The sequence below is a fragment of the Kogia breviceps genome, chromosome 18 (assembly GCF_026419965.1).
Source record: "Kogia breviceps isolate mKogBre1 chromosome 18, mKogBre1 haplotype 1, whole genome shotgun sequence".
NCBI lineage: Eukaryota > Metazoa > Chordata > Mammalia > Artiodactyla > Physeteridae > Kogia > Kogia breviceps.
The window spans coordinates 53975048-53986635 of record NC_081327.1 but is presented as its reverse complement, the minus strand read 5'-3'; the positions used below and the strand labels follow the sequence as shown (position 1 = coordinate 53986635).

Genomic DNA, 11588 nt, shown 5'->3' with positions numbered 1-11588 from the left:
ACGTGGGATCTTCCCGGACCGGGGCACGAACCCGTATCCCCTGCATCGCAGGCGGACTCTCAACCACTGCGCCACCAGGGAAGCCCCAGTTAGAAATATTTTGTTTCCAAGGACAGGAAACTGTAATCAGACTTCATTAAACAAGCAGACAAACAAAAGGAGACTTATTGGTTCTTATAACTGACAATACACAAGGAGTTCAGGTGTGGTTTAATCCACATTCTTTAGGTCTTTCTGAATGCTTCTACAGGTCAGCAAAAAAGAGCTCACAATAAAATGGAAATGTTCACAATGTCTTCTGGAGCCGTATTTTAGAACAGGGTTTTTGTTCTTTCCCTCTAACCCACTCCTGTAAAGAGAAGGTACTCTCATTCATTCATTTTACATTCGACGCTGGTTTGTTGGGCATGTTCTATGTGGGAGGCCTCAAGGAGGGGATGGAGATAAACAGACAACAGGCTGAGCTCCGGGAGCTGGGGGCAGCCAGGCTCCCCGACAGCCCCCAGCGATGAGCGCGAACATCCGGAACGGCGCTCGGCACGCCTCTCAGCCCATCCCACCATGACCCCGCGGGCCGCGCGTTTGTGAAGCTTGGAAAGGTGGAGTGGCCCCTCGGCCGCTGGGTCCACCCCTGCGCTCAGCGGTGAAGACCACACACGGGGAGGCGCAGCACAGTGCAGGGGTCCAGGGCAGACCCCCGGAGCTTGGAGCTGCAGGGGAGGGAAGGTGGGCGTGACGGCAAAGGCGGCGTGGAGGGAGCGGCGCTTGAGCTGTGCCCGGCTGGGTTATGTCACCTCCCTGCTCGAATATGCTGCTGTTGGCAAAACTTCACCCAGAGGGGATCGGGCCAAGAAGACATGAACAGGCTCTCCGTTTCAGAAGCAGCCTTCATCATCACCCCGCAATCATAAATAAGCTGAGTCACCGAGCGAATGTTGTGTAAATGGGGACTGTCTTGGCAGGGGAGGACTGGCCAGGCAGATTTATGCAACATGGGGACAAATAGTACTTACTGGGCAGAACACAGCAGAGTTAATGTCATTCTGCACAACGTGTTTACCCACTGATTGTGATTAATGAATATCGAAAGGCTCGTTGCATAGAACTGCCGTTTGGAATGGCTGGTATATTTCTGGATCCGGCTGTAGTCACCATCACAGGACAAAAAGGAAATCAATTAAAATGCTCTCCAGGGGGAAAAAATGTGTAATAAATGTGCTAATTAATAGGCTTGGTTGTTTTAAAAATCCTCTCCATCCCTGAAAAAAATAACCATGAGAAATCATTATTTCAAAGCTGGCCTAAGTTTGTTTTCTTTTAAATAACAACACTGGTAAATAACCTCGCTGTTTTCTCAGTTAAGGAAGAAGAAAAAGAAAAATCGGCGCTTACCTGGCTTTGGAGACCCTGCATCCGAGTCCAAACTTCCGGCGCCTTTCCTTTGCACATGCGCATTCCTGGACACCCGTCCTGCCTTTGGCCGCTACTCCCACCTCCCCCAGCCCCTTTCCCGCCCTCTCCCAAGCCCGCCAGCCCGGAGCTCTCTCTCAATGGCAAAGGCTGCATCTCCCACCCTCGTGGCCGTTAGGAAAGAGCCGAGGAGAGATGGTCGGAGCCAGGAGGGAGCTCCTGGAGCCATGCGGTCCAGTTGCGTTATAAAAGAGTTCGGGGGTTCTGTCCAAGGTCACAGAAGCAACTCCAGTGGCAGCCAGTTGGTGAGTGGGATTGAGGGGCTTGGAAGTCGGGTGCCTGGACAGGGACCGCAGCTCCATCCTGACCCTGCATGCTCTTCTGGAGGTTACCCAACTTCACCTGGGAGTTTTCTCACCAGTAAATGGGGCAGCGATAGCATCTACCTCTTTGATATGACAGCATCTGTAAAGCCTCGGGTGCAGGGCCTCCAGAGCCTCTAGCCCGTCAGCTACTTCCTGGTTGAAAGGGAGGGAGCACGGGCCCGGTGGACAGGCCACCTGGGCTGGCCTTCCAGTTGTTTCTCCAGATGAGTTGACCCAGGTGCACCGAGGTTAAGCGGTTAAGCCGAGGCCACACACACCCGGGGCCAGGAGGTGGCTTGGAAGGAGGGGATGCTATCCCAGGGCTGCATCATCTGCTCCGGCCTGGCCCAGCTTCCCAGCTGGGGAGAGAAGTCTGTAGTTCTGAACCCGGAAACTGCTGGGGGAGCAGGGAGCATCTGGCTACGGGGTGTGGGGCTGGGGGCTGGCGTGGTCCTCAAGGCCACCGGCCCCAGGTCCCCAGACTTCAGAGCTGCCTGTACTCCTGCTCAACGGGCCCTGCCCAGGTTGGGGTGGCGCACAGGCCTGCACACCCGTGCGTGGGCATGCGTGGGCGTGGGCGTGCGTGGGCGTGGGCGTGCGTGCGCAGCGTTCAGCATCTTCCCTCCACACCCAAGGTGCTTGGAGAGCCCGGTAGTCCCCACAGACTCACTGCAGCCCCCCGAGGAGAAGGAAGGAGACCCGCCCACCTGGCCTGAGAGGCCCGCTAGGCAGCCGCCATCCAGCGGGCACAGGGGTTCGGGCGGCCACAGCTCTGGCCGGTGTGACAGCTGGAGCGGCCTGGGCTCAGCTCTGCGTGAGCCTCCTGCTGGTGCCCAGTGCTGCCCCGCCCACTCGCGGGAACCCAGAGGACGCGGAGGGCAGGATCTGGGGCTGCCGCTAGCCCGGAGCCACCTCTTCTCCCAAAGCCACCCTTCCCCGCAGCGGCTGGCCCAACCCAGCTGGCTCTACAGGCCTCATGGCTGCCTCCTCTGGCCAGGTGCCACCCTCCTCCCCCCCGCCCTGCCGGGCGAGCCCTGGGAAAGGAAGATCAGGGAGGACAGGCTCCCACACCCGCCGCCCCAGACACCACACGGCAGCCCCCAGGCGTGTAGGCTGGGCGACGACGCGGTGATTCTGTGAGGAGGCTCCAGCCGAGCCCCGGCCACCACGGGGGCTTCTCCCTTCACAAACTGAGGGGCTACGGCTCCCCTCTTCCCCGCCAGAAAGCCGACAACACACAGAACCACCAGAAACAGCTTCTTTATGCAAGCCCGAATATGCGGCCGCCCCACCTCTCCAGCACGCCAGGCCCTCCCTCCACCCCCAGCTTCAACCTGTGCCCCTGTGCGCCACCCTCTCCTGCCCCATGCCCCCACCCAGAAACGGCCCTCCTCCAGCGGGCTCCGCCTGGGCTCAGGGACCTCGGGCCTGGACGTCTGTTTCAGTTTCTGAACTTGCCCACCAGTGGTTTCGAGGGCCAGGCCCCCAGGCCCTGCTGGTCCAGGAGGAGAGACAGCTGCTGGCGAGCCTCCTGGTAGGGCCCAGCCTAGGGCGGGAGATAAGACGGTGGAGAGAGGGTGCCTGCTGGGGATGCAGGAGAAAGGGGGCTGCGGGACAGGCAAGCAGCTGACCTTGGCTGCCTCGTAGGTCTTCAAGGCCAGGAGATGGGACTTCCCGAGAGCACGGGCAGCCTGGCGGAAGGCCCAGAGAAAGGCAGCCTTGCAGAGGCGGGAGGGAGGCCCCAGGGCAGCGCTGAGGATGGAGAGAAAGGGACCGAACGTCGGGGGAGGGCAAGCGAGGACAAAACTAACAAGCCCGCTGCTCCACGCCCCTCACATCACCTCCATGCCGTGACAATCGGGGGGGTGGTGTCACGGGGTGGGTCGCATTACCGGTAAGAGGCTGGCGGCTAGATGCGCCCTCTTTTCCCATGGGCAGGGAACCGAGGACCCCCACCGCCAGGCGCCCCTCCCGCCGCCCCCGGGCCCCACTCACTCCGCCTTCACACGCCCGGTGGCCACATCCACCACCTCGATGTCAGGGTCCCCCAGGCTCCAGTTGAGGCTCAGGCCCTGGCAGGTGTTGGAGGGGGGATCGGAGGGGGCCACCGAGGGCCCCGCAAACAGGTGCAGCGTGGTCCGGGTGTAGGGGGGCGGCAGGCATGGCCCCAAGGCCCCGTCGAGGTCGGGCCAGGAGTGGATGGCCCTGCCCAGGGCCGGGGTGTTCTGGCAGGGATCGGCTACGGGGGCAGAAGGTCCAGGACGAGACCTGAGTCTCTGCCACGTTCCCCCCCGCCCCCCACCTCAGCCCGCCTCAGCCCTCCCACCCTTGGGCCTCACCCAGGACCAGGCTGCTGGCGTAGACGGGGGGCAGGAAGTGGGCCAGCAGCGCACCGCCCAGCCCCAGCACGGTCCAGCGTGCCAGCTTGTCGCTGGCCGAGAGGCAGCCCACGTGGGTGTCGCGGAGCGCAGGGGCCACGTGGCACACGGGCTTCAGCCGCCCCTGGATGTGGGCCTGCAGGCGGAGCCGGCGGCTGTGCGGGAGGCCGCCCTCCGAGGCGGGCGGCGGGAGGCTGCAGAGGACGCGGGGCTCAGGGCCGCTCTCCCCTCCCCCGCCCACACGGCACGGCCCTCCCCGGGCGCGCCACATACTAGATGTTGTGGGCAGCTCCCTGGGGGGTGTTGCTGACGTACAGGTGCAGGAAGATCCGGGGCTTGAGGGCGAAGGGGGGCCCGGACCCCGGCTGGGGGACCACCACAGACCGCTCCTTGCCCTTGGGGCCCCCGTGCGTGGCCAGCAGGAGCTGCCGGAACAGGAACCTGGGGGCGGAGGGAGGAGCAGCTGGGGCGGCCCGGCCCTACCGGGGTGGCCGCAGAGGGTCCCCCCGACGCCTCACCTCAGCAGGGCCCGGCGGGCCACCACCAGCCCGTGGCAGTCGTGGAGCTGTCGGCCCGAGAAGTCCAGCCACCTGGCACAGCTGCCACTGCCGGTGCCCAGCGCCACCAGCTGGTAGATCTCCTTGGCGTGGCCCTGGGCGCCCGGGACCTCTGTGGGGAAGGGGACAGAGATGACTAGACTGAGGCAAGAGGCCCAGGGGCCTTCCGAGGTGAGGGGCCGGGCCATCCCTACCTCTCTCCAGGATGACTGCAGCCACAGTCCCCTTGCAGGCCCAGTACTGCGAGCTCGCGTCCACCAGGCGGTCAAAGCCGGCGCTGACCACGGCCGCGCAGCGCTGCTCATGGGTCAGGATGTTCTCTGCGGGTGAGGGAGAGGGCGGAGGTGGGGGGCCCACAGGCCATGCCCCTCCCGTGCCAGGCGTCAGGTCACTGGGGGCCCACCTACCGATGCTTAGGGGGGCGAGCGGAGGCCGGCTGGGGGTCTTTGAGGTCTCTGGAAGACAGGCAAAGGGCGGGCTGCCGTAGGTGCTGGGGTCTGCCCTCCTGTCCTGTGCCCTTCAGGAATCCCAGAAGTCCCAATGGCGAGCAGTGTGTGTGTGTGTGGGGGGGGGGGTCATCCTCCAGAAGCCGAAAGTTCCTGGGCTGCCCCCAGCAGCTCCTGCCCCCAGGGACTGCTAACATCCTTCCAAGGACGTTAGGGCCGGGTCAGCTCACACCGCCCAGCCCAGCTCCCTACGGGCCAGGTCCTGATGCCCAGACGGTCTCCGCAGCGACTCCCCCCTCCCCCCACACATGCTCCCACCCCCGCCGGGGCTCAGGGCCCTGGGTCACCTGCCCCCGTACCTGGGCTCTCCAGCCAACGCTGGATGTAGTGGAGGGCAGCCAGAGCTGCCTGCTGCTTGGCCTCTGGCTTATTGTAGGCGGTGCCCGCAGGGCAGACCACGCCATCCAGCTCCACGGACACAGAAAAGGGCAAGCAGGGGCCTGGGGAAGGAGGGGCTGAGAAGTAGCACCGTGCACCTTATCCTCATCATGGGCCCTTTCTAGGAGGGCCATGACACCTGCCAGTGAGGAGGACAAGAATGACAGGCAGACAGGCCTGCTGACCTCCCCCCAGGCCGCGCCCACCCACAATGCTCTGCAGCCCCTCTGAACTAGGTCCCTATGACCCCACTTTACACAGGTGGCACACAAAGGGCAGGCAGTGAGCCCAGGTGGTGCCAGGACCCACATCCAGGGCTACACTGTTCCCAGGATGAGGGTCCCGTCTTCCCTCAAACACATAGTTCTATTTCTTTTCTACATTTGCAAGGGTCGTCTTCCAAACACTACCACTTCAGGTGTTACTTATGACACAACAGAGACAGATGAAAAATTCTAGAACTGGGATCACTTGGTCAAAGGGCATACATTTATTTCTGTTCGTTGTATTTGCTGATACCTGCTGCTAAACTGGTTGCCCAAAGGTCTCCCTTTTAGAAGAGAACCCACATTTCAGTACCCCTCCCTAGCACAGAGATTCACCTACTTTAAAAGGGCATCAAAAAGGCCCACTAGTAGGGCTTCCCTGGTGGCACAGTGGTTGAGAGTCCGCCTGCCGATGCAGGGGACACGGGTTCGTGCCCCGGTCCGGGAAGGTCCCACGTGCCGCGGAGTGGCTGGGCCCGTGAGCCATGGCCGCTGAGCCTGCGCGTCCGGAGCCTGTGCTCCGCGACGGGAGAGGCCACAACAGTGAGAGGCCCGCGTACCGCAAAAAAAAAAAAAAAAAAAATGCCCACTAGTAGATGTAGAAGGAAGCATCAGGAATCCACGGCAGCCAGCGGGGTGACAATTAAATCTGGCAACAATCATCAAAGGATGCTAGAACCACAAGGTGACGGTGTTCTAGGGAACAGGACAGTCACACCATCTGGAGATGTCCCCCTCGGATGACGCCCCCAGGGGGAAGTGAAGACACCTGGCAGACGCCACCCTAGTCAGGCCCTCCCAGCTGACATCCCAGGGGTAGGACACACAGATTTCAGGTCTGCTGGTGGGTGGGACGCACAGCCAGGGACATGAGGTTTCTACAGGCGCCCTGCTGGTTACGCATCACCCGAACCCAATCCTGAGGAAACAGACCCAAGTGAACGGAATTTCTGCAGAACCACCGCCCTTACTTTTGAAAAACATCAATGTCCTGAAGCCAGAGACACTCCGAGGGATTGTTTCAGATGAAAGGAGACTGAAGAGGTGTAAGAGCTAATGTGATGGGTCATGCTGGGTTGGGAAAAAATGGCCATTATCGTGACCAGTGGCAAAAATTGAACGTGAATGGTAATTAGCTAATAGGATCATATCAATGTTCAACTTCCAGAATTCGATCGTTGTACTGCAGCTATATAAGACGATGTCCTTGTTCTTAGGAAATATATACTGAAGTGTTTAAGGAGCAGTAAATCAGTGTTCGGATTGTGCGCGACAAATTAACGTGGATGTTTATATATAAATATACAGAAGGGAGGGAGAGAGAGAGACATACACAAAGTAAGTGTGGCAAACGTGAACTGCAGAATCTGGGTGAAGAGTTTATGGGAGCTCTTTTATACTATTCTTTGAAATTTTACCAAAATAAAAAATAAAAATGACTGAAAATATGCCTATGCATGTAAACAGTGGAAAGGGGGACCTTAGGCAGAAGGGAGGGGCAGTATTACCCGGGGGTTCAGCACAGGCTCTGAAAGCAGACTTCCCCTTCTCGGCTACGGCCCCTCTGGCCTCAGTCTCCCCACGTGTAAAGTGGTGGTAACGGACTGTGCTCCCTCGAGGAATAGTTGTGAGGACTCAGTGAGTTACTGTCTGAGGGCCTTCAAACAACACCTGGCCCATCATCCAGAACTCATGAATGTTAGCGAGCATCATTGCTGTTGAATCGATTTCCTTACTTCTACGTGCGTACTTCCTGATGCTCTGGCATTCGGGGATTTGATCCTGGAGAGACCGACCCTCCCAGGGCTGGCTAATTCCTGGCCATAGCAAATGAGTCCCCTGCAAGCACGCCCTTTCATATAAAAACCAACCAATCCAGAGCTCACACCCCAACCATCGAACTCTCACACAAGCCAACACTCCCCATACCCTAAATCACCCCCCAGGCCAGGTACTAGGCAACTAGGAACCAATCCCTAACCCCTAAACTTACTGTCTTGCCTTCCTCAATCCTAAACTTACTCTGCATTCCTACCCTGCCTCAACCATTCTGTCCCGAGAAAACCCCAATAAAGGCTCTGGGGTGTGCTCTCCCCTCTCCTCTACCTCCCGACCACCCCCATCCTTTCCCACATGGTCCGGCATGGCAAGCTGTGCCTCCCGTTTCTAGGGATCTGTATTTACTTTTTCCTTCATGGCAATCATTCTCACGTCTGCTGTCTTACCATACCTGATTAAAACAAATCCTGGGTCGATTTTTAACACATTACCTCTTTTTGAGCTGTTCCGCTGGGGTTCTCCTAGAAGGTTTTTACAAATGCTCCCAAAAGCTTAAGGGACGATTCTCTTGCTGCCTCATGAGAAGCAGGGAATGTACTGGCTTAAAGTTGGGAACCCGAATTTAGGACCTGGTATATTGTTCTTGGGGAGGGCAGGGAGAGGACTGTAATGATTACATCTCTTTGCAGTGTTGCCATCATCAAGCTGTGTTTGATAATGTCTGACTTTGGGGCTGGCCCTCACTCAGGTATCTCCTCTCCAGCTCTGGCATGGCAACTCTAACTGTATGTAACTGGCCCTCAAAAAAGCCTGCTGAAAGGCTGGGGTAGCTTGAGGCAGGTCCTTTAACCAACCCAAGCTTCAGATGTGGCCATGACCTGCCCGTTAGGAATCAGATGTACCCGGTGCCCCCGGGCACCACGCTGCTCACAGCAGGGCCTACCCTCGGGCCCCAGGCTCAGGCCCAACTCACAGCCCTCCTCCCTTCATCTGGGGTCGGCCCAGGGCACACGGCCGTCCCAGCCCCCTGGGCCTCACCTGCTGTTTGGTCCTCTCGGAAGATCAGGGAGACTCCCAGAATGGCCGCGCACTGAGTAAGCAAGGCCACGGCCTGGCCCGGCGGCGGGTCTTTGATCTGTAGGCCCAGCTGTCTGGCCGCCGTTGGGAATTCCCCGGCGGGCCCTGCGGACGGAGAGGAGACCCTCTGGGACCTCCCCATCCTTCCCCTCGAGTCGTCCCGTGCCCAGGCTGGCCCCAGTTCCCGGACACGGGCCCCGACCCCGGGCCCACCATGCCCCGTCGCCGAGGCCTGGTCGGCGTTGTCCGAGTTGGGAGCGGGCGCGGTCTCCCACGGGTCTTGGCCCAGGCTGGCCGAAGGCCTCCTGGGGCTGGGCCTGGGACTGATCTGCAATGACGCTGCCAGGCGGGGCTTCCTCCGGGCACCAGTGTCTGCGCCCAGGGCTGCGCTGGCCTGTGAAGCCATGGCCGGACGCGAGGACCCGAGACGACTGTGGGCACATTCTCACGCCGCCCGGGCCCTTTTACACGCGAGAGCGAGCTCGCGCATGGGGAGCACATGGCACGACAGACCGCGCATGGAGAGCTCCGCCTCCTACCTCGCTTCTAGCCAATGAGAGCCCAAAAAGCTGTGGCCGACAGTGTGCCCAGCCAATGGGAAGGCCAGTCTCCCAAACCATTGGATGTGGACTGAGTAGCCACCTACTGAGTAGGCCGACATCCTACCTCCGGGGGTGGGGCTTCAGGTGTGAGGCGGGGATGGGGCACTGGGTACTCCCATTAGCTTCTTCTAGGCCCTTGCCTGGTGTTGGGGTGGCAAAGACCAGGGGAGGGGTCTGGGGACGCAAGTCCAGCACCTCACCCCTGTTCCCATCCTAGGATGTCTCCCAAATCACGCCACTCATACCAGCCTGCCCCCAGCTGCTTAATTGAGCCTGGCGGGAGTGGAGGGGCGGGGGTCAGGGGGAGGCGGAAAGTCGGTCCTCTGGCGATAAATTAAGGCGTTTTCAATTGCAGCAGCCCCACAGAATCTTCAGGACCTACATTTAAAAACTGTTCACTGTAGGCCTTCCGGAAACCAACTGTAAGTGCTCCATGTGTGCTCTAGCTAAAATTACTCATTTGGTACCCTGTCCACCCATCCACCCCCCGATTTTTTTTTTTTTTCCGGAAGGGATTTTGTGTTGGTTCCTAAAAATATCGCAAGACAACAATTCTTTAAGATGAGGGACTAGGGATGAAGGAGAGATAACAAAAATAAAATGAAGTTAGGGATAAAGACAGTTTGCAACAACACAGTTGCTTGAAGGGGTTGGAAATGTCACCAGTCTTGGAGCCAGTGAATGGGAAAACCAATTATTCAGTTTACAATCTGTTAGCTTTGTCGCTGTTGTTGCTGCTGCTGATTGCTACCTTTGGGGCTGAGAACACTAGCCAGCACTGGGGCAGTGTGGATACTGAGGCATAGGAAGAGAAGTTGGAAGAACCAGTAACATTTGACTCGGGAAGAGCAGCTGCGGGGAGCGGCATAGATTCAAACTCCCAAACGTTTCAAGGATTGGCGTCAGGAATTATGGTTCTTCATTAGCGTGTAGCCCAGAGAGCAGAATTATACCTAGTAGAGGGACAGCATAGCAGGTGTTCAGTAGTGGAAGGAGGGCTACACAAATCCACAAAGACTTCACCAGAGTCACCAAACCCAGAAACTTCACCAGCAGGAAACTGCACAAACAAATGGTGATATATTCAGACAATGGACTATTACTCAGTAATCATTTTAAAAAAATAAACAAGCTACCTTTCTGCTCACAATCACATATGCATGTTGAGTGAAAGAAGCCAGACTAAGACTATCTTCCGCATGATGCTATTTATATAAAGTTCTGGAGCTGGCAAAATTAATTTGTGGTGATGAGTCAGAATCACGGTAACTTCTTCAAGGAGGTATTGACTGGCAAGTGGAAGCAGGGAATTTTCTGGAATGATGGAAATGTTCTCTGTCTTGATCTGGGTGGTGGTTATGTGGGTTTATATGTATGTAAGAACTTGATGAGCGTACACTTAAGACTGGTACACTTTACTGCATGTTAAGTATATATCAGTAACAAGAGGAAAACGAACAGCTTGTTTATAGAAAGGGAAGAAGGAAGGAGGAAATGGAATTGGCCTCCCCGAGCAGAGCTGGAGGCAAAATAATGGTACCCCCAAGATATCCACATCCTGATCGCCTCAGCCTATGACTATGTTACATCATATGGCAAGGGGATATTATGGTTGCAGATGGGATTAAGGCTTCTAAATCAGCTGAGTTTAAGAGAGGGAGATTATCTTGGATTATCTGGGTGGGTCCAATGTAATCACAAGGGTCCTTAAACCAGAAACAGACCGAAGAGTCAAAATCAGAGAGATGGCCTTATGAGAAAGATTCAACTGGCCATTGCTGCCTTTGAAGATGGAAGGGGACCACGAGCCAAGGTGTGTAGGCAGCTTTCAGAGCTGAAAAAGGCAAAAAAAAAAAAAAAGAAGTCTCCCCACAGCCTTCGGAAAGGAACACGGCCCTACTGACACCCTGATTTTAGCCCAATGAGACCCATTTCAGGCTTCTGACCTGCAGAACTGTATGATGTTTTGTTGTCTAAAGCCACTAAGTTTGTGGTAACTTGTTACAACAATAGGAAACTAGTGTAAAAGGCCTTCAATATTTTTGGCATACCCCTAAAATAATTTTGAAAGACTATGAATCCCCCAATTATTTAGTCACACGGAGTTACGAAAGGTGCAATTTCTAGTTTATTATATATTGTAATCATCTTTCCAATATGTCTTCACCAAAACCACGGAGATGCAGACTTAGCTTATTCCATTTATGAAACACACTCTCCAAATGATTTAATCGTCAAAGCTTACCCTCATAGACAAAGTACCCAGCTAA

General features: G+C 57.0%; 1 protein-coding gene across 1 annotated transcript; it reads right to left on the bottom strand.

The window, feature by feature from the left end:
* Positions 1 to 3114: 3114 nt before the first annotated feature.
* Positions 3115 to 9122, bottom strand: ADAD2 (adenosine deaminase domain containing 2). Its single transcript, XM_059043820.2, has 10 exons — positions 8678 to 9122; positions 5516 to 5656; positions 5118 to 5165; positions 4905 to 5030; positions 4672 to 4822; positions 4427 to 4594; positions 4115 to 4347; positions 3771 to 4014; positions 3407 to 3527; positions 3115 to 3321 (listed from the first exon to the last, which is right to left on the bottom strand). Exons 1-10 carry the CDS (start codon positions 9120 to 9122, stop codon positions 3217 to 3219), a joined length of 1782 nt encoding a protein of 593 aa, XP_058899803.1. The 3' UTR covers positions 3115 to 3216.
* Positions 9123 to 11588: the final 2466 nt, after the last annotated feature.